Source organism: Belonocnema kinseyi, chromosome 5, assembly GCF_010883055.1.
Source record: "Belonocnema kinseyi isolate 2016_QV_RU_SX_M_011 chromosome 5, B_treatae_v1, whole genome shotgun sequence".
Classification (NCBI taxonomy): domain Eukaryota; kingdom Metazoa; phylum Arthropoda; class Insecta; order Hymenoptera; family Cynipidae; genus Belonocnema; species Belonocnema kinseyi.
The window spans coordinates 95,924,220-95,947,252 of NC_046661.1; the positions used below are offsets into that span (position 1 = coordinate 95,924,220).

Here is a 23,033-nt window from a genome sequence, read left to right on the forward strand (position 1 = left end):
CTTCTAACTAAACGTTTTACCTAATCCAAGCGTACACTTTCTTTGAGTTTAATATATTCTCGATTCACTCGTTCGCCTCAAGAATTTTTTTTCCGTGCATAAACCCACTTTGGACTTCCCAAATCTTTGCTTCTGTTATTTTCATTACCCTAAGAATAAGTATTTTTGAGTTTATTTTACTTACGATACTTAATAAGCTAATCCCTCTATAATTATTGCAGTCGCTTTTATCTCCCTTTATTTTGTATATTGGTACGATAATCGCTTTTTTCCAATCATCTGGGACGTCTCACATTTTGAAACATACATTTATCAATTCGGACAGTCTACTAGGCAGTCTGATAAGTACCTGAAAATTCTAAGAGATGGCATTAGTATTCATTAATGTGAACCATTTTCGTCGAGCTTGATCCTTCAAATGACGCCTGTCAAAACTTCAGCCATTTGTGTTTACGCATTTACAAGTTACACCACTGAGAAGCGACTAACCTCGCCAGTATGTACTCGCCGCCGTTTTCAAGCATTTCAGCGTTAATACCGTCTATCCCGAGAGCCTTACCGTTTTTCAAGTTCTTAATTATATCCCTAACCTCAGTGGCACAGACTTTCTAAATTGAGTTTTCTATCGCATCGTGTTCAACATCGCAGTTGTGGTGTCCTATAGCTTCATTCCTGAATTGTCTCCTAAAATAGTCTCTGAAAGCCGCTAGTATTCCGTCTGCATCATATATCATTTCCCCCCTACTATTTCTCATGTTGACAAATTCTGTACTTTTGTTGCCTTTCATTTTTTTATAAAGCAGTTTCTTGCTTGCTTCAAAGTCGTTTTGTATTTTCATCTCTTCTTCTGCTCTAATTGAATACTTACATTCTTTAACTTATCCTTTGAGTATTCTGTTTTCGTGTATGTATCCCGCAATAATTAATTTTCAAGAAAAAAGTTAAATTAAGGGGAATTTTTAACCAAGAAGGGTGTATTTTTTAACAAAATCATTACATTTTCAACGAAGAAAAATTATTTTACCACAAAAAGTTTGATTTAAAACCAAATAGTTGCAATTTTTATCATAAAATTTGATTTTTTAACCAAAAGTTCATTTTATACCAAAAAAAGGATAAGTTTTTTAAAAAGAAGGGTTACATTTTCTACAAAAGACTCAAATTTTTAATATAATAGTTGAATTTTCAACCTACAGAGATGAAATTTCCACCAAATGATGGAATTTTCAATAAAAAATAATTACCTTCAACCAAAAGAATTTGCATTTTCAACCAAATATTAGAATTTTCAAGCCGAAAAGACTTGATTTTCATCTCAAAAAAATTTGCAACTAAGAAAGATTTTGCAGTAAAGAAAACAAAAAATTTGATCTAATTATGGAATTTTCATGTCAAAACGGGAAATTTTCTACGCTGCAGTTGAATTTTGAGACCACGAATATAAATTTTCGACAAAAATAGATTTTCAATTTTTAGAAAAAAAATCTTGTAACCAGACCTTAGATTATACACTTTAAAAACTCTAATGTTCTACAAAACAGTTAAGTTTTGAGTCCAAAAACTTGAATTTTCCACAAAATAATTAAATTTTCAACCAAAGAGGGAAATCTTCCTCGAAAAAGGATGATTTTGACAAAATAGTTGAATTCCCAACAAAATAATTATATTTTCAACCAAAAGAGATTAATTTTGGAAGATAATTATAATAGTCGACTTTTTAAATTAAAAAAATATCTTTTAATGAAATAATGGATTTTTATACAAAGAAATGGATTTTTAATTCGAAAAGAAGATTTTCAACAAAACAGTTGCATTTTTAAATAAAAAGTTTTAAATTTCTACCATGAGATAAATTTTGTAATCAAAAAAGAAATCTTGAAAAAAAAACAGTTGAATTTTTAATCAATAAGATTTTTTAGGCCTTGAAGCAAAAGAAGATCAACCAATTTGTTGAATTTTCAACAACCTAAGAAAGTTTTTGACAAAAAGTAGAATTTTTAACCAAAAATATAATAAAAAAATTTCCCATTTAAAAGAATTGACTTCAAACAATAGATAGTTGAATTTTCCTGTTGGTACCTATCAAGTAATTTCGCATTCAAGAAAAAAATTCAGATGGAAAAAAGAGGAAGTTTATTTTAAAAAGGAGAAAAAAGAAGAATTCCGAAAAAAAGGGGAAAAAGATGAATAGGGAAGAGAGTAAAGTCTCCTATAATAATAAAAATGATTAAGTTGAACAGGCATTTGAAGACTGAATGAAATGAATAGCTTTTTTAGTGGCATATTTTCACGCGCATAAAATCACACGAAATCTCTTTTTCTTATGAAATTCTAAAGAGTACTTGTTGCGTGCTCAGCCTTTTACACAAAAGGTTAAACAATGCACAAGGGACGTCAAAGCGAGGATATAAAAGTTCTTTTAACACGAAGGCAGTTTTTGTTACTTTTTTTATCATTATCAGAAAAACCTTCATGGGAAATCAACTTGAAATAATTCGAGTTTTATTATTTATGGAATCATTATAATAATATTTTTAAAGTGGAAAAACTGGTAATTCGCTGAACCGTTTCGTTATCCGGTAATTCAATAGAATCCGTTCCAATTTAAGTAATTTAAGTAAGCCAGAGTAATATACTTGTAAATCGGAAAATTTAAAAGTATTCTAGTTATAATTCGGAGAAGTTCACTTGTAATCTGCATTAATCCGATTTAACCGGTTTTAATACACTTGTAATCCGATTAAATCAACTCGATATCCTCCGTAATTCACTTATAAACAGGATAATCCACTTGTAATCTAATTTTAACAGAAAAAAATCCATTTGTAATCCAGCATAATTTGATTTAATCACTTGAGATCCGGTATAATCCACTTGTAATCTAGTTCTAACGTGGAAAAATCCTTACTCGTAATCGAGCGTAATCTTTTTGCAATCAAGAATAATCCATGGTAATCCAGTAATAATCTGGAGTATTACACTAGTAATCACTTGTAAACGTGGAGAAATCCGCTGGTTAATTCAAGTAATCCATGATCATTCATATTTAATTAGGAGTAATCGAATTTTATTTTTGTGTAATCTGTTGTAAACACTTGTGATCTGAAGTAATCCACTTGTGAGCTTGAGTAATGGAATTGTATTCCAGTTCTAATCCATCATAATCCATCTGTAATCCTATATAATTCGTTCCTATCAACTTATAATGCGAGTAATCCACTTGTAATCTAGTTATTATGTGAAAAAGCCACTTGTAATCCAGCGTATTCCACGTAATTCACTTATAATTTACCGCTATTAGTAGTAAACCAATTATAAACTGATGTAGTTCACTTATAAACTAGTTATAATCCTGAATACTCCAATTGTAATCTAGTTCTAATCTAGAGAAATCCAGTTCTAATCCTAAATAATCTACCTATAATCCATTGTAAACTACGTAATCTACTTACAAGCCGAGTAATCAGTTTTCAATCTAGTTCTGATGTTGATAATCCATTTGTAATCCAGCGTGATGCATTTGTAATTCGTAGCAATCCATTTAAACTAGTTATAACATCGAGTAATCCACTTTTAATCCAGTTCTAATCTAGAGAAATCCAGTTCCAATCCAACATAATCCATGTATAATCATATGTAATTTGTGGTAATTCACTTGCACTGTGAGTAATCTATTTGTAATCCATTTCCGATGTTAATAAATCCACTTTAATCCTGTGTAATCCACTTGTAACCCTGTGGAATTCGGAGTGATCAATGGTAATCTATTTATAATTCGGAGAAATATAGTTCTAATCCACTTATAATCTGGCGTAATCCACCGTAAACGAAATCCAATTTGATTAATTAACTTGTAATCAAATTCTGATGTGGAATAATCCACTTTTAATCCAGCGTATTCCCTATAATCCACTATTAATTCGCCGTAATCAGTAGTAATCCAATTATAATTCGACCTAATTCTTGTGAACCAGCTCTAATCCTCAGCAATCCACTTGTAATCTAATTAATTCGTATTCAATCAGGTTAAGAATTCTTCTTCTGGATGAAAATTCGTCTTTTGCAGTAGTAAATGAATATTATTCGTTGAAAATATATTTATTTTGTTGCAAAATCATTTTTTTCTAAAAAAAATATTCCTCTTGGTTAAAAATTCAGGTTTTTAATTGAAAATTCAATTATTTAGTTGAAAATTAAACCATTTCTATTTCTTATTGAAAATTATACTCTTTTGTTTAGAAAAATCTACTTTTTTGAAAATTCAGCAATTTATTGTAAGTTTAACTATTTAATTAGAGATTCAATTATTTGATTGAAAATTCGTCTTATTTGGTTAAAACTGTATGTACTTCGTTGAAAATTGATCTTTTTCGAAAAAAAATTATTCTTATCTGTTAAAAAATAAATAATTTAGTGGAAAATTAAACAATTTACAATTCTTATTAAAATTTTTTCTCTTTTTCTAAAAAAATTCTGATATGTAAAAAATTCAACAATTTATTAAAAATTCTACTATTTAATTGGATATTCTACTATTTCGTTGAAAATTCGTCTTTTTTTGTTGACTTACACTTTTTTTACTTTGAAATTAAAATCCTTTCTTGTTGAAATATAAAATATTACCTTTTGTACTGAGAATTCATCTGTTTTGGTTAAAAACAATTCTACTTTGTAGAAAAGTAAACGATTTTATTAAAAAGTCATTTCTTTGTTTGAAGATTCTTAATTTTGATTGACAATTTATTTCTCTGTTTGAAAATTTAATTATTTCATTGAAATCGTTGTTTTTTCTTACAAAAAATTATTTTTAACAAAAAGTATAACTATTCCAATTAAAACTTTCTTATTTTAGTTCAAAATTCATCTTTTTGGTTGAAAATATAATTAATTTGTTGAATACCCGTTCATTTTTTACTTCAAATTATTTTTTTAGTGAAAATATAGTCCACTTATTTCAGTAACTTTCAAATAAAGATTTATCATTTTAGTTGAAAATTCATTTCTTTACTTGAAAATTTAGTTTTGGTCTTCAAAATTCGTTTTTTTTTTTAATTGAGTATTAATTTTTTAACTAAAGATTTAACTGTTTCATTTTCCATCAAAAATTTATACTCTTAAATTTAACTACTTCAATGGGAATTTGTCTTTTTTGGTAGAAAATAAATTCTGTTGGTTGAAAGTTCAAATATTTTGTTGAAAGCTTATCTACTTTAATCAAGATGTAACAATTTTGTTTAAAAAAGATTTTTTGTTTGAAGATTCTTTATTTTAGTTGAAAATGTATCTCTTTTGTTAAAAATTGAACAATTTTGTCGAAAATTGTTTTTTTTATTCTAACTAATTTAAGGTTTAACTAATTTCTAGCTATTTTTTATTAAAGTTCATCTACTGGATTGATTGAAAATTAAATAATGTCGTTAAAAATCAATCCAGGATAATCCGACATATTCTGGAGTAATCCAACATAATCCGCTATAATCCATCTCCACTTGACCGCATGACTTTTTTAATACACTTAATTTCTTCTAAATTGACTTGCATTTTACAAATTCTTTGGATTTTTTCTCAATTAACTTAAATTTTTTCAGCTCAATTTCACGTCAGATAAGGTTTCGTATAAATTATCTATGAATATCAAGGTCGACACAATTATCGATTCTATACGCTAAAAATATACCCGAGCGCCGGGTTTATCGCTCCAACGGAGATAGTACTTTGATTTACATTTCCATATCGATATTCAGATTTTCTCATTTCTTTGTCCAGTAAAAACACAAACAAAAATGAGAGAGCTATATTTTATTGAGGTCACACGAATTAATCGAACACGGGTGATTTTCAATCAACTTTTTCTTAATCTAGAACAGCTATTGTCTTTCTGGAACCCGTTCAAATGTTCCTGTATGTAGATTTCATTTGAGTTTACATTTGGCGGGATGGGGGCACGTGTGTACGCTCATTGAATTTCCATTCAATTATTTCTCTACCTAACTTTTATTCCAATCTAAAAAGTTCTTTGTCAAAGATAAATTCATTGGCAGGTGTTTTTACTGAGACGAGACAAAAATCCTGATAAATAAAATTCCCAACACTGACAAATTACTGAATTAGAAAATTCCAAAATATTAAAATTCCCGAACAGTTTATAATACTACCAGCTTTATAGAATCTTTATAGAATCTCTGGTTTATAAAATTTCTTATTTACAAAATTCCCAAATTCTCGAAAGGTTTTAACATTACTGAATTGGAAAATTCCCGAATAAAAAAATTCATGATTGATAAAATTCCCGAATAATGAAATTCCTGATTTATAAAATTCCAGAATAATAAACTGCCTGTTATACAAAATTCTCGACAGTATTTAATATTACTAAATTTGAAAATTCCTGAATTCAAGAATTCCCGAATAATAAAATTCCTGACAGTTTATTATATTTGTAAATTGAAAAATTCCCCAATAATGAAATTACCAAACTGTTTATAATATTACCATATTTTCCAATTGAAAAATTCCCGAAAAATAAAACTCCTAATTTATAAAATCCTGGATTGATAAAATTCCTAAATAGTAAAATTCCTCATTCAAAAAATTCCCAAATTCCTGACAGTTTTTAACATTACAGAATTGAAAAGTTCCCGAATAAGAAAAATCATGATTTATAAATTCTCTGATTTATAAAATTCCAGAATAATAAAATACCTGATTTACAATATTCCCGAATTCCTGACAGTTTTGAACATTACTGAATTGGCAAAATCCCGATTAAGAAAACTCATAATTTATAAAATTCCCGAATAAGAAAATTCCTGATTTACCAAATTCCCAAATTCCTGACAGTTTTTCACATTACTGAATTTGAGAGTTCCCGAATAGGAAAATTTATGATTTATAAAATCCCTGATTTATAAAATTCCAGAATAATAAAATTCCTGATTTACAAAATTCCGAAAAAGAAAATTCATGATTTATAAAATTCCCGAATAATAAACTACCTGATATACAAAATTTTCGACAGTTTTTAGTATTACTACATTCGAAAATTCTCCAATTGAAGAATTTCCGAATAATAAAGTTCCTGACAGTTAATTATATTTCTAAATTGGAAAATTCCCAAGTAATAAAATTCCCGAACCGTTTATAATATTAAAATTATCGACCTGCAAAATTCTCGAATAATAAAATTCCTAATTTATAAAATGCCTGATTTATAAAATTCCCGTATCAGAAAATTCCTGATTTACAAAATTTCCGAATAAAAAACTGCCTTATAAACAAAATTCTCGACAGTTTTTAATATTACTACGTTCGAAAATTCTTCAATTGAAGAATTCCCGAATAATAAAGTTCCTGGCAGTTAATTATATTACTAAATTGGAAAATCCCCAAATAATAAAATTTCCGAATAATAAAATTCTTAATTTATAAAATGCCTGATTTATAAAAATACCGAATGATAAACTGCCTGATATACAAAATTCTCGACAGTTTTTAATATCAATACATTTGAAAATTTCCCAATTGAAAAATTCCCGAATAATAAAGTTCCTGACAGTTTATTATATTACTAAATTGGAAAATTCCCGAAAATAAAATTTCTGACTTATAAATTTTCTGATTTATAAAATTTCCGGATAATGAACTGCCTGATATACAAAATGCTCGAAAGTTTTGAATATTACTAAATTTAAAATGTTCCGAATTGGAACATTCCTGAATAATGAAATTCCTGACAGTTTACAATATTACTAAATTGTAAAATTCCTAAATAAAGAAATTCCCGAACTTAATAATATTACCAGATTATCGAATTGAAAAAATCCCAAATAATAAAATTCCTGATTTTTAAAATTCCCGAATAATAAAATTCCTAATTTACAAAATTCCTAATTCCTGACAGTTTATAATATTACTGAATTAAAAAATTCTCGAATAATTAAACTCATGATGTATAAAATTTCCGAAGAATGTAAAGTTGCTGATTTATAAATTTCCCAATTTGCCGACGACGTTTAATATTACTCAATTTGAAAATTTCAGAATTGACAAATTTTAGAATAAGAAAATTCATGATTTATAAAATTCCTGATTTACAAATTCCCGACAGTTTTTAATATTACTGAATGTAAACATTTTTATTGAACCGTAGATATTTCTCAGCCACCCCTCAAGAACTTTTGAGAGAGCAAATATAACTTGCTCAGAATTTCCTGTCACGTATTATGTATATGTATATAAATTCTTATCTATCTTTTAACTTTCCGAGACTTCATGTTCGTAGTTTGGCTTTAAGATCCTGCCATGATTTTGAATGATCGTAAAAGTAAGAAAGTCTATCATTGGTCTTTGAATAGTATGATGTCAAGGGTAAGGCTAATTGCGGAAAACTTTCGCTATTTATACGTAAAAGAAAGGTCGCGCTTAAAGGCACACTTATTTTCCATCTCGGAAAAATTGCCCTCATTAAAAAAAAACAATATATCATGTAGGATTTTCTGGAGAGAAAGAGAAATAAGAGAAACTAGAACTCTTCACTCATATCGCATAACTCCTCATTCTCAACTATCATCTTGCAACTCAGAACTCATGACTCACATCTCCTAACTCCTAATTATCTACTCACACCGCATGATTTCTAACTTATATCTCATTACTTCTAATTCAAATATTATAACACCAACACCATTTCATAACTCCTAACTCGTAATTCACAACTTATAATCCTACCTCACATCTCCTAATTCATAATTCTCAACTCACATCTCGTAACTCCTAATTTCTAAATAGTAACTCCTAACTCAAAGCAGCTAACTCGCATTTTAAAAATACGAACTCCTAATTCGCATCTCCATACTGATAATTCTCTACTCATATATCATAATTCCTAACTCCTAATTTTCAATGCACATCTCATAACTCTAAACTCCTAAATGTTAACTCCTAATTTCTAACTTTCAACTTACATATCATAACTCACATCTCATAACTTCTAAATAGCAACTCACAAATCATAAATAGTAACAGCTAACTCCTGATTCACAACTCAAATCTCATTACTCACAACTTCTAACTGATAACTCACATCTCACAAGAGGATAGGAAGTAGGGGATTTTAGGGGAAATAAAGGGTTTGTGAATTAGAAGAAGTGCGGGGAATTTAGGATAAGGTAGATGAGGGGAGGTGAAGTAGAGGAACTGAGGAGACAGGAACTAGAGGAAGTGCTGAAAAAAGGCAAGGGGGAGTAAAGGGACATGTGGGAGGACATTTAAGATGGCGAAGTAGAGAAGAAAGAAGTTGGGAAAAGGAGGGAAAACGAAGGTTGAAATTCGAAAGATGACTCAGAAATAATAAATTTTTAACTAAAAGTGAAATAATTAAATTTGAAAAAAAATTAATTTGTAAAAAAGACAAAAAATAAACGAATTTCTAACATAGTACTTAGCGTTTTGAATAGATGGCTTAATTTCTTCTCAAATAGTTAATTTTTTATCGAAATAATTTAATCTTTAACCACAAATATAAATTTTCAACAAAAACTTGATTTTTAACCAAATAGATTAAATTTCTACCACATTATTGAGTTTTTAAAACAAAAAGAGAAATTTTTTAGCCAAAAAGAGAAATTTTTTATAAATCAGCTGAATTTTCGACCCGAAAATATAAATTTTCAACCTAAAATTTTTATTTGCAACCAAATAGTTGAATTTTCAACAATTTTGATTTTTTAAACAAGAATATTAATTTTCCACAAGGAGATTATTTATCCGTTAATTCTGTCAATTTTCTTACAGCCACTCAAAGTTTCAAATAAAAAATACATTTTTAACAAAATATTTAAATTTTTTACCAATGAGATGAATCTTCAAAAAAAAATCATTTTTAACAAAGAAGTAAAAAATTTCAACCAAATATTGAACTTTTTTACCCAAAAAAATTCAATTGAATAGTCGAGTTTTTAACCAGAAAAGATGACTTTTGTAGAAAATAGTTGTATTTTCAACGAAACAATTAAATTTGCAATCAAGTAGTACAATTTTTAACAACACGAAATGAATTCTGAACCAAAAAAATAATAATAGTAGATTTTCAAACAAAAAAAATTAACTTTCAACCAAGAATAGTGGGATTTTCTTATTGGGTTTTATTATTCCAGTTCAACTTTAAGCGAAAAAAATGAGAAAAGGGGGAATTTCCTTGAAATCAAGCAAAAATAAGAATGCTCTAAAAATAGGAAAAGAATTTACATTCAGTCTCATTATTCATAATTCGATTGACGGTTATAAAAAATGCCATCTATATTTTGCATTGAAAAATAGGAGAGGGGTTAGCTTTAGTGTCAAATGAAATTCTGATGGTGTCGGGGGCGTTCTCTAAATGTTACAAATTGTCACAAGAGGGAGGGAAGACCTACACTTTTTAGGTTTTCTTAGTACCTGTCGGAAATCCTCTAATTTTCAGTTGGGTGTGTGGGGAAATGGGGGGAGGGGTGCTAGTCCACGTGAGGGGAACTGAGGCGCAATGTAGATTCGGAAAGTGTAGAAAAGGGAGTGTTATCTGGCAAAGTGAGGTGAGAGGGAAGTAGACGAGGAAGGAGTGGATTACCAGTCAACAATTCTCCGACAGCTTCCTGCAGCCTCTTCCCCTACTACTGCACTCATCGGCGGCGAGTTCCCCTTCTGTGCTGCTAGCGCAGTAGTGGAAGGGAAGCTTGCAGGTAGCTGTGATCTAATTGAAAATCCCCCCAGTAGAGTTCGGGGAGGGGAAGTGGTGAATGTAGAGGGAGTAGGGGAGGGAAGGTATAAGAGGGGAAGGTTTTAATGCAAAAATTAATAACTTAGAAGACTAATTATTTATTCAACAAGATGTATTTTTTATGCACTATATCTCACTTTTTCTATTTTTCATTGCAGTTCTTCAATTACTAAATAATTTGGGAGGCTATTTGTCATCAAGCAGTTCCGTTCCAGAAGATGTAACTCCTCTAGTTGCTGCTCTTCTAAAATTAAATGGAGCACCTCTGTTTGATTTGTACATCGACACTGATCTTCAGGATTCCACAAAATCTGCAGTTTTCTTGGATCTGCCGACTGGATATCAAGTCAACTCATTTTTCCAACAAAATCTGGTGAGCATTGGGCCCATGACTTTTTCAACTCACATTTCTCCTTACTTCCACTCTCCATAGTTCCTCTTACTTCCTTTACTCCCCCTCTAATTTCTCCTCACTTCCCCTCATAATCCATCCCTAAATTTCTCTCATAGCCCGTGAGCCTACCACGTTTGCTACGCCCCTCATTTTACCTAACTTTTCATACTTACACTTCCCTTATTTCCATTACTTCCTTCTCGCTTCGTTTCTCCTAAAATCACTCCACTTCCTCTCCACTTTCCCTACAATAAACAACTCACATTTTCGCTGACTTCCCCTAGTCCCCCTTGCCACATTTCATCTAGTCCTTTCCCCTCACTTCTTCTACTTCTCCTCTCCTCAATTCCCGCCTCTTCCACGTTCTCTTATTTCCCCTCACTTTCCCTCCCTTACTTTCCCCTCACTTCCCCTACTTTCCTTTCCATATTTTTGTCTCTTTGGTAAAAAGTGCCACAGACAGAAACCCGACCGAAACTATGAGTTTTTCTGTTCGGGAGTACGAAAAACTAAAAATAGAACTTTAAACTGCTAATTTGGCATTCTTTGACTATTTTGAAGTGGCCAAAGAACTAAGTCCAAAATTAGTTTCACGTTCAAAAAATAGTAGTGCGATCCTTCCGTCTGAACAGAACTAATTTGATGAAAAATACCTTTGTTAACATTGTAAATAAGTATCCTATTAACAAAAAAACGTATTCTTTTTAAGTATTTTAAAATATTCTAAACTGATCAACAATTTTTTTTAAAATATGATTTTATATTTTTATTCGTAATAGAAAATTCTCCACATGAAAAACTCGCAATGCTTTTAGAACTAATAGCATTTTTTTTTATTTTTTCAAACTTAAAAAACGTCTAACCCGTTTTTGGTGGCTGAAAGTGGTATTAATTTTTTGTATTTTCCAGGTTATTCTGTTAGAATACATCAAGTTTTGTATCATATAATTTTAATTTACATTTTTTGTTATTTTACAATCTGTAAAAAAGCCCATTTTGACTTTCTTTATATATACTTCTTTACTTTTAACTTAAAAATGTACTTTTAGAAAAAAATGGGTAAACAAATGATACAAATTCTTTCAAAAACAAGTATTTTTGTAATTCAATATCTTTCTTTAACAAAAATGAGTTTGAAAAATTTTTTCGTTGTATAATAAAATTTTTAATTGGCCACATCGGTTTTATAATTAATTTGGTAGATTTTCGGTGTTATGAAAATGCTAAAATGAATTCAATTGTTTAAGCTCAAAAAATAATTTGTTGATGTATGTACCAAAATTGGAAGTCGGTTAATATCGAGACTTTTGTGAAGTTCCCGAAAAAAAATTGGAAATAAAACAATTTTGAAATAATGAAATAAAAATTTCCGAATTGAAAAATTATTGAATAATAAACAAAAATCAATTATAAACTCGATATAATAAATAAACAATTTTATCTTATTTGGCTATAGAAATATTTAGAAAATCTATTTTCGTTACTTAAGAAAAAAAAGTTGAATTAAATAGTAAGGAAATTACATTTTAAGCAAAAAAATTTAAAGCCAAATCAGCATTTTTTTGTCATTACATATACATATTTTGTTCAACTTTTCAAGTATACTACTATTTTAAAGATTTTCAAATTCAATAAAATAGCTCTCTAGTAAAAAATTAAAAAACTAAAAAACTTGTTTATGATTTTATTAACAAATTAACGAACAAGAGTAATTTTTTCATGCTTTTCAATGTTTAGTTATTGAAATTAATTATTTTTTCATAAAATATGAAGGGGGGATCACTCTTGGATCACAACAAATTTTAAATTGCAATTTTTTTGTTTGCTTCAAAATGCCCTTGAATTTTTTAGTTGAATTTGCGAAAAAAAGATTTTTAACAAAATACGGCAAAACTTTATTTGCGTTTAAAGAAAAACTAATTTTAAAAATATCAACATTCGTATAAAACTAAAAAGGACTGCAAAAGAAGAAGAAAGAAAGAGATGGAAGCGTTAAGTTTTCAGTTTAAAAAACAAATTTTCAATGGAAAAAAACAACAATTTTTATCCAGTTGAATTCAACTGAAAAGGACGAATTTTCCCTAAAATGGTTCAATACTAAGCCAAAATAAGGAATTTTCAAGGTACAAGATTAATTTTTTACCCAAATTTTCTACAAAATTGTTAAGTTTCAAACCTAAAAGACGAAATTTCTATAAAACAGCTAATTTTTCAACCCGAAAATATGAATTTTCGACGACACACTTTTGCTGTTCACACTTTAATATTCGCTTCGCCTTCCTTGCCTTCCTCAACTCTTTCATTCACCTCTGCTTTCCTCTCTCTTCCCTTCCCGAGATAACACTCACTTTCCTCACAGTCCTTCCCCAGCCTTCACTCCCCGTTTCCTACTAACCTTCCCTTCACTTCCCCTACTTCTATACCCCTTATTACACCCGACTCCCCCACCTGTAATTTTAACACCCTACATTTCCCCTTACTTTTCTTATCCGCAGTTCCCCTCATTTTCACTAGTTCACCTCCTATCACTAACTCTCACTTCCTACACTTCTCCTCCCCTTATTTCTCCTCAAATTCCTGAATTCCCCTTTCCTAATAATTTCTCATTAACCCTACGCCTCTTACTTCCCCTACGCCCCTAATTTACCCTAATTTCCTCTACTTCTTCCTCCCCTCATTTCTCTCAATCTCCCTCACGCACACTTCCTCTCATTAGATTTCCCTTGAATTCCCCTCATTTCACATCTTGTTTGTTGACAATTCAATATATCACCCTCTTCCCTAGGTTTTAATAGAATTATGGGCTACATTACTTTTTAAGGGGGGGGGGGTAAAAATATGGGCTTATTGATAGTGGAGGGAGGGGGGATAAAAAAAAGAACAAAATAGGATCTGACATGTGTGAAAAAGAGGGGAAATAGATAAATAAGGACTAAAGAGTTTCTCTGAGATTGGGAAAGGAGATCAAGGTTGAAAAGAGATTCCAAGGGCTGCTGGAAATTTAGGAAGACTCACCATGTGTTGGCCATATCGAATCTCAACTGCTTGCGTGTTTTGGCGATACGCCAACCAGTCCAGGGCTACCAGATTCCCATTCCTGAAATTTTCTCGATCTTGGCTCCAGACTGTCTCGAGATGTCAGACATGTTTCATTTCTTGCAAACAGCTCCATTTCTGTTCCCTTTTCTTTTTTCTTTTTCAAACACTCTTTTAGTTTTATGGGAATTACAGTCTTGTAAATCAGTTCATTATTCATTATTAAAAAGTACATGGCGCGATTTTCGATTAATATTTCGTGAAAGGGGAAAAAGTTTTAAAATTCGGTCCAGCGGAGGTGGATTACTCAAAATTCTATCGGAAACCAAATATAATAATAATAATAATAATAATAATAATAATAATAATAACCAAATATTTGAATTTTCAAAAAAGTTTAATTTTCTACAAAAAAATCCGCAAATTTAATAAAATACAAGAATTTTGAACCAATTAGTTAGATGTTCAACTAAAAAAGACGCATTTTCATTTAAATGACTTAATTAAATCTTTTGTTGCAAAAAAATATATTTGTTACCAAAAAACCAATTTTCAAGAAAATAATTAAATTTTCATGCAAACCATTTTCTACTAAAATTAAGAATCTTCAATCTGAAAACTTAATTTATAGCGAAGGGGTTGAACTTTTAACTAACAAGGAAGGTGATGAAATATGAATAATATAATTTTAAAAAAATGAATGGGGTAAACCACCCCTACATGTATATAAAGTTGTGCTAAAAATGTTTAAATTCACAGGAAAAAATTTCAAAAATATATATTTTGCACTTCAGACAAAAATAAAGTTGATATATTTCGCCAAAAAAATTTGTTAAAGAAATTAATGGGGTTAGCACCCCTACGTGTTTTTAAATGTGCTAAAAATTGCTAAATTCATAGGAGAAAAATTTTTAAAATAAATATTTTGCACTTTAGATAAAAATAAAGTGTGTTTCAACGAAATTTTTTTCAAATAACGGGGGTAGCTACCCTGAATTTATAGCAAAAGAGTTATACTTTTAAGTAAGGAGTTGAATTTTAAACAAAATAGTTCAGTTTTCAACTAAAAAGATGAGTTTTCTAGCCAGATTATGAATTTTCTACCCAAGAAACAATGAAATTTCAATGAAATTAATGAATTTTTAACTAAGAAAGACAAATTTTCACCAAAAATGAAATAGTTAAATCCTATGTTAAAAAAAGTTGAAATGTTAAATCAAATCATTTTCAACTAGACTCAATAATCTTGTGAAAGAAAACTTAATTTATAAGATATTGTTTTAAGTTTGAACCAATCAGTTACATTTTTAAACAAGAATATTAATATTATATTCAAAAATTTAATTTTCAACAACAAAAACAAGTAACACACAATCACACTTGGTATATCAGCGCCTTCGTGGGACGATCCCTTTTCAGCGCCGTACTGTTTTAACCAAAAAAAAGATTTTCAACCAAAAATTGTATAGTTAAATTTGGATTACCTATGTAAATTACTTCGAATTATCTGGATTATACTGGACTGAAATTAAGTTCTTTGAATTACTTAAATTACTTTCAATTACCTGATGCCAAGTGGATTATTCTAGATTGTAAATATATTACGCTGACTGCCAAGTAGATTATCTGAAATACCGGGGATTACGAGTGGATTATGTGGATTAAAATTGGATTAAAATTGGATTAATTCACTAAAGACGTGGATAAAAAATACAATAATAGTGGATTACTTGATATTACTAATAGATTACCCGAAGGACCTGAAGTACTCCAAATTAGAAGTAGAGTACAAGCTGACTGCTGCATATTAAAAATGGATTACTTCTGATTTCTTGTGCTGCTCTAGATTACAAGATTATTAGTCGAATTAACTGGATTAGAAATGGATTACTCTGAATAAAAACTGCATGACTCTACTCTAGAAATATATTACAAGTGGATTACTATTGGATTACTTCGAATTACAAATTGATTACTCGGATAACTTGAATTACACGGAATACAAGTAGGTGAAATCAGGTGGCACTAGAGTACTTGACTTATGCTAAATTACTCGCATTAGAATTGGATTACTCTGCATAAAAAGTGGATTACAAATGAATTACTGCATATTACAAATGGAAAACTCATTATTACTTGTACTTCTTCGAATTATAAGTGGATTATCTGGATTACATACGGATTACTCGAATTAAAATAGATTGGTCGAATTACAAAGATTAGAAGTGGATTACTCCAACTAAAAACGGCCTGTCTTTACTCTTGAAGTACATTCCAAATGGATTACTGATGGATTACTTCGAATTACAAATTTATTAGCCCGCTAACTTTAATAACTCGTGATTACAAGTGAATTACCACGGATTACAATGGATTACTCGACTTACGCTAAATTACTCACAATATCTCGAATTATAAGTGGATTACTCGACACAAAATTAATTACAAATGAATTAGTGCATATGACAAATGGATTACAGCATATTTTAAGTCGATTACTCGAAGTTACTTGAACTGTTCCAGATTAGAAGAGGATTATTTGGATTACACTAGATTACTATACTTACACTAGATTACTATAATTACACTAGATTACTATAATTACACTAGATTACTATAATTACACTAGATTACTATAATTACACTTGATTAGCCCGATATTTTTTTACATTTATGATAATGAAAATATCGAAAAAAGTCGATGGATTAGTTTATTTTATAAAAAAAAGTACATAAATAAAAGCCTACTGTAGACATTCGAAGACATAGCATAATAGTATTTTCCCTCAATTTTGATAAAATTATGTTGTCGGTGATGTTTAATGTAATCAGATATTGTTTATTAATCTCATGAATAATTTTTTAAAATAAGGCTCACTGTGGACACTTGAAGGCGGAAATAAATAATCTTTTCTGCTTTTAATTTTGTTGAAGTTATGTTACCAGTGATCCTTGATGATAAAAATTTTGCTTTGGCACACTTTTTTTAGGTCCCAAAAGAAAGGATGAGTGCATTAACCAGCTATGCCTTTCTTCGACAAAAAGGAAATTATCAGAGTTATAGCATTTACAAAATTTTAAAAATCCAACGGAAATAAAAATGTTAAGCCACAAAATGCACGATAGAAAAAAAAGTAGATACGAAGAACGTTGCTTTTGAAAAGTTCTACAAGATTATTATAATAACTTTTTGAACTTTCTTGAAAAACTGAAACTTTCAATTTTGATCGCATCAAAAATATGAAAAATAAAAAATTCCATGTGTTGGTAAGGCTATGCGAAAAAAGATGAATCAACAAAAATTGCGCCCGCAAGAAGGATTTGCAAAGTTGTTAATGACCACTTCCTGATAGGATGCCTAGTTTTTTTGTCGTGAAAAACAACATAAGATATAAAAATAATTTTTTTGCCAAAACGACACAAGCTAATAAAAAAATTAGTAAACAAAAATTATGTTCTAATGAAAAAAATGCCTATAAATCCGACCTTACATTGCATGTACTTAATTATGGTATTTTTTAGGACAGCGTATCGAGACAGGTGGAGGGATTCAGTTTAGATGAAAGTCGTAGCAAGAGGTCTACATCCGCAGAAAGTAAAGCTTATACCGTCATTAAGGCACGTATACAAAAAATATATATCTTCTTTGAATGTCAGGTTTTTAAAGATAAATTTATGTTTGGTATTTTAGAATAATAAGGAAGAGGCGAGGGCATATAAAATTAAAAAATTGATTGAGAGGCTGATTCCTGATGATATGGATCCTAAGGAACGATCCTTAGAGGCCGACCAATTAATACAATTTTGCTTAGCTCTGCACAAGGTAAAATCAATTTTGTTTGTCATATATTATTATCTAAAAGTATTATTATAAACTAAAAATATTATTCCTTAATAAAAAATGTTAATATTAATTACAAAATACTTTATTAGATCTATCCGAGGCACAAGGATTTGTACAACTGGATGGACATTGATCATAGAATATATGTGCGCTACAATTTATCATTTCTTCAGGAGAACTTTGATTATGTAAAAACATTTATAAAAAAATCTAAATTTTACATAAAACGGGGTTAAAGGGCAATTGAGGGGTAAATCGGGACACGTGTTTTCTATGCAGAAAAAGAAATATTTAAGCGTGCAAGCAGGGTTTTCCTGACTTTTACGTGACCAATTTTTTAGTTCCCCTGAGGGTTCTAAATTTATATTTTAGGTATAAATGAAAAAAAAATTTGTTTCGTTAAAAAAAATCAATTTTCAAAGAAGAAAAAAGGAATTTTTAACGATGCCATTAAATTTTTAAACAAAGTGATGAATCTTTGGTATAAAACAAATTAATTATAAAAGAAAAGTTTAATAGTTTATATTTCCAACAAAAAAATTGTTTGAATTGCAAATGAAAAATATTTCAATTAAACCAAAAAATACATTTTTCAAGATTGTAAACCAATTCAAGATTGTAAAATAATTTATAATAAAAAGTAGAATTGTAAAACTTTTAATAAAAAAAATTAATTTGCAAACTGATAAAAGACATTTTCATAAAAATATTTAAATTATCAATCAAAATGATGAATTTTCAACAAAGAATAATAACTTTCTATCAAAAATTATAATTTTTACACAAAAATCTAAATAGTTAAATTTTTTATGTAAGAACTTAATTTTTAACTACATAATTCAATTTTTAACCCGAAGGAATAATTTTATACAAAAAAAGATCAATTTCCAACCAAAAATGGAATAGCTAAAGTTTCAGTTAGACCTAAAAATTAAATTTAGTAGAAGAAGAATAATTTTTAACCAAACTGGGGAATTTGCAGCTAAGATGCATTTCCATGAAAAAAAAAATTTCGACAAAAAATGGAAAGGTTTTAATTTTGCAGAAAAATATGTTAACCAATGAAATTATTTTCCAACAAAAAAGACTGACTTTTCAACAAAAATATTTAATTTTAACAAAATAACCAAATTAACTATTACTTCAGCTTATCGGAAATTCCCTGACGCTGTCACGTTTACTCTGACATTCCCTGACTTTCACATAATCAATTTTAAATTCCCTAATATTTCCTCACTTTCTGTGACCATTGTTAAACACCCTGACTTGTTGGAAGTCCCTGACCTGTAGCAACCTTGATGAAAAGAAAAATTCCGGGGTCCCGTTTTACCCCGCATTGTCCAGCTGAGCCCGTTTTACGGTATATCGTATTTTTAAAAAATGTAGACTTTTTTTGTGAACAGGTAAGATGGGGAATTCTAGTGAATGCTACTATTGGTAACACCACAGCCGATCAAAGTAATCGAAATCGCGCCGATTATGATGCTGGCTACGAGGAAGAAAACATTAATTATGTTTACGTAACGGCGCCTCGTTACTTTCGCAGCTTAGGAAAATTGTTAAATCGGTTTCCTAAACGGTCAGTTTATTTATCATTTTTCTTTTTAATTTATACTGGTTCAAACCTCACCTTCTCACTAGGGTACATGGTAAAGTTGGCTAGAGTACGGGGTAAAGTCGACTAGGATACGGGGCAAACTGGGATAGGGTACAGGGTAGATTCGGCTAAGGTTAGGGGCAAAGTCATCTAGGGTACGGGGTAAAGTCAGCTCGGATAAGGGGTAAACTGGGTTAGGGTGCGGGGTAAAGTCGCCTAATTTACTGGGTGAAGTGGGCTAGGGAATTAAGCACAGTCGACTTGTTTACGGGGTAAAGTCGGCTATCGTACGTAGTAAAGTTGGCTAGGTTTTAGAGTAAAGTCATTTCAGGTTCCGGGTAAAGTCATATGAAGTACTTAGTAAAGTCGTGTAGGGTACGGGGTAAAGTCATCTAGGGTTAAGGGGATAGTTCGCAAGGGTACGAAGTAAAGATTGGTAAGGGCAGAGTATAATCATCTAGGTTTCAGGGTAAAACCTGCATAAAGTCGGACAGGGTCGGGGCTTAGGATACGGAATAAGATGTATGCGGTACGAGGTACAGTCGAATAAGGTAGAGGGTAAAGTCGGTTAGAGTTCGGGGTAAATTTGGTGTGCGTACGGGATAAGGTTGGCTAGGGCACGAGATAAAGTGTTGTAGGGTCGGGGTAAAATCGTCTTGTTTTCAGGATAAACCCATTTAGAGTACTAAGTAAAATTGGGTAGGGCCCGGATTTAGAGTGCGCTGTAAGTTGTATTGGGTATGAAGTTTAGAGTTCGGGGTAAAGTCAGTGTGAGTACGGAATTAGGTCGACTAGGGTACGGGATGTCGGGTACTGTAAAGTCGGACATTGTCAGAGCTTAGAGTGAGCGATAAGTCAAATAGTGTACGAGATTTTGGGGAATAGAGTACAGGGTAAATTAGTTTAGAGTTCGGGGAAAAGTAGGCGTGAGTACGGAATAAGGTTTGCTAGGGTACGGAGTAAAGTGTGGTAAGGTCGGGGTAAAATCATCTAGGGTTCAGGGTAACGCTCTATAGAGTACTGGGTTAAGTCGGGTAGTGTCAGAGTTTAGGGTACGGGACAAGTTGGATACTGTACAGGGTAGATTCGTCTGAGGTTCAAGGTGAAGTTTCGTAGAGTACAGGGTAAAGTCGGGCAGGGTTGGGGTAAAGTCGGTTAGGGTGCCGGGAAACTCGGCTAGGTTACGGGGTAAATTCGACTGAGGTACGGGGGTAAAGTCATCTAGATGATACGAAACCCTGAAAATATTTATCAATTTTTTCTTATTCCATCACATTATTCTAATTAAAATAATGTTACTTTAAAGGGTAATTCACAATGGCTTACTACTTCTCTATGCGAGTGACACTCTTTACGACGTAGTAAACGTAACTGCGAGTGAAAACTGGAATACGTCCTGCTATCATTTGACGAAAAACATTTTCAGTGATGCAGTAAGCGCTCTTTATGTGCAGCAGTACAAACCTCAATTTTTAGAGACACTAGCTAATAGGGTGAGTAGTTCTTAATGATTCAAATTTTTTTTTTTACTTCTAGTGTTTTATTTCTCTTTTTAAAGGTTGCATCATTGTTTGAGCGTGTGAAAGAAACTCTCGCGACCCGCATGTTAGTAATGTCGTGGCTGGATGATGAAACCAGGACAGAAGCTTTGCTCAAGTTACGAACCTTACGAGGAAAGTTCCACGTCTGGTCCGGTTTTTATAATGAAACCTTGTTGGCACGAAGAATGGCCGAGGTAACTTATTTATTTAATGATCTCTCTGTTTTATAACAAGTTCTTACAGCCCTATTTCAGCAATCGAAGCCCTGTGCCATATTGCCCTATGTTTCATACTGCCTAGTGTCCTGTATTGCCTCATGTGCCATATTGCCCAAAGTGCCAAGTTACACTAAGTGTAATTTCATGGAATATTTTTAATATAAACAAAAATTACACAAAATTCGATAATTAAGAAAAAAATTTAAAAAAATGAATAATTTTAAATTGAAAAGTATTTGAATGGAAAACTTGAGAATGGACTATAATTTTTAAGTGTTAAAAATTTTACAATTTAAAATTCAAAAGTTAGAAAATATATTATATAAAATTAAAATAGATGAAAATGACACATCAGTAAAATATTTGAAATAAAAAATGTCTGTGAATAGATCATTATTAACAAGTAAAATTTCAGAATTAAAAAATTCACGAATAATAAAATTCCTGACATTGTTAAATTTCCGACACAGGGAAATTTCTAAATTATATAATTACCAAATCTAGACAATTAAAAAACTGTTTAATAATAAAATAAAGAGATGTAAATACGCGCGTCCATTTGGTGATAGTTATTAATCATATAATTATGATTTTATTATATCAGGTCGTGATCGATCCTGAGAATTTCTTTGTGTCTCTTCTACAAAGATTCCAACAAATTCGCACATTGGACGGTCAGCGGTCCAGGAGAAATACAAGTCAAAAGTAAGCCCTTCTTTCATGATATTAAAAAGTAAAAATAAAAATAATAAATTAACATAAATAAATTAATAAAAATAATTTTTTTCTTAACTTTTACAGATGGCAGCATCACTATTCGGTTAATGCTTACTACGAGTCATGGACAAATTCAATTGGTAATTAATTTTTCTATATTCGGTTTAAAAAAAAGACACTTAAGAATCAGTAACTAAATACCATGAAACAGGGTTAAACGGGATATTATAGGGTAAAGTGGGCCACCTAGAATTCTCTATTTCATAACTCAATATTGCTTTGGCTGGATAGAAAAATATTGTCCCGCTTTACCACACATGGATCCACTAAGCCTTGATCAGATTTCATGGCCCAAAATGCTCTCAAAATTGGGGATATATGTTAATTTTTAACAATAGTAAGGAAAGAATATAGAAATAATTTTTTAAATATAATTTAGGTACCATATTCAATAAATAAATTTATAATGATAAAATAGTTGAATGTTTAAGCGGAAAAGACCAATTTTTTAAAGACAACTCTCTGTCAAACCTAAAAGTTGAATTTTCAGAAAAATAGACGAATTTTTAACCAAGATAGACGACTTTTCTATTAAAAAATATGATTTTTCAATTTAAATGTTGCATTTGTGCACAAAAAAGATGACTTTTTAATCAAAAAGTTGAACTTTTAGCAAAATGCGATCACTTAAATTTTTGAAACCATTCCTTTAAATTCAACTTCCGTTCTTCAATTACAAATTATAGAAGTGGAACATATTAACAACGAATTAAGCTCAATATTTGAATCTTTAACAAAAGTGATTAAGTTTTGAAAGAATTAATTTAATTTTAAACCACAAAGTCGAATTTTGAAAAATGAAGATTAAACTTCAACCAATAAACTGGAATCTTGAACCAAACAATTGACTTTTAAACCGGAAAAAAGGAAAAA

The 23,033-nt window shown here is 30.3% G+C and overlaps 1 protein-coding gene across 1 annotated transcript in view; it reads left to right on the top strand.

Annotated features, from left to right (window-relative positions):
• LOC117173183 (neprilysin-21-like) overlaps positions 1 to 23,033 on the top strand; it is a 69,317-nt gene that overhangs the window by 27,877 nt on the left and 18,407 nt on the right. Inside the window, exons 5-13 of the mRNA XM_033361606.1 lie at positions 10,912 to 11,126; positions 17,706 to 17,801; positions 17,875 to 18,006; positions 18,117 to 18,215; positions 19,431 to 19,606; positions 20,931 to 21,117; positions 21,183 to 21,359; positions 21,988 to 22,088; positions 22,185 to 22,240. Coding sequence (XP_033217497.1) covers positions 10,912 to 11,126; positions 17,706 to 17,801; positions 17,875 to 18,006; positions 18,117 to 18,215; positions 19,431 to 19,606; positions 20,931 to 21,117; positions 21,183 to 21,359; positions 21,988 to 22,088; positions 22,185 to 22,240 — 1,239 coding nt within the window. The remainder of the gene's footprint in view (positions 1 to 10,911; positions 11,127 to 17,705; positions 17,802 to 17,874; positions 18,007 to 18,116; positions 18,216 to 19,430; positions 19,607 to 20,930; positions 21,118 to 21,182; positions 21,360 to 21,987; positions 22,089 to 22,184; positions 22,241 to 23,033) is intronic.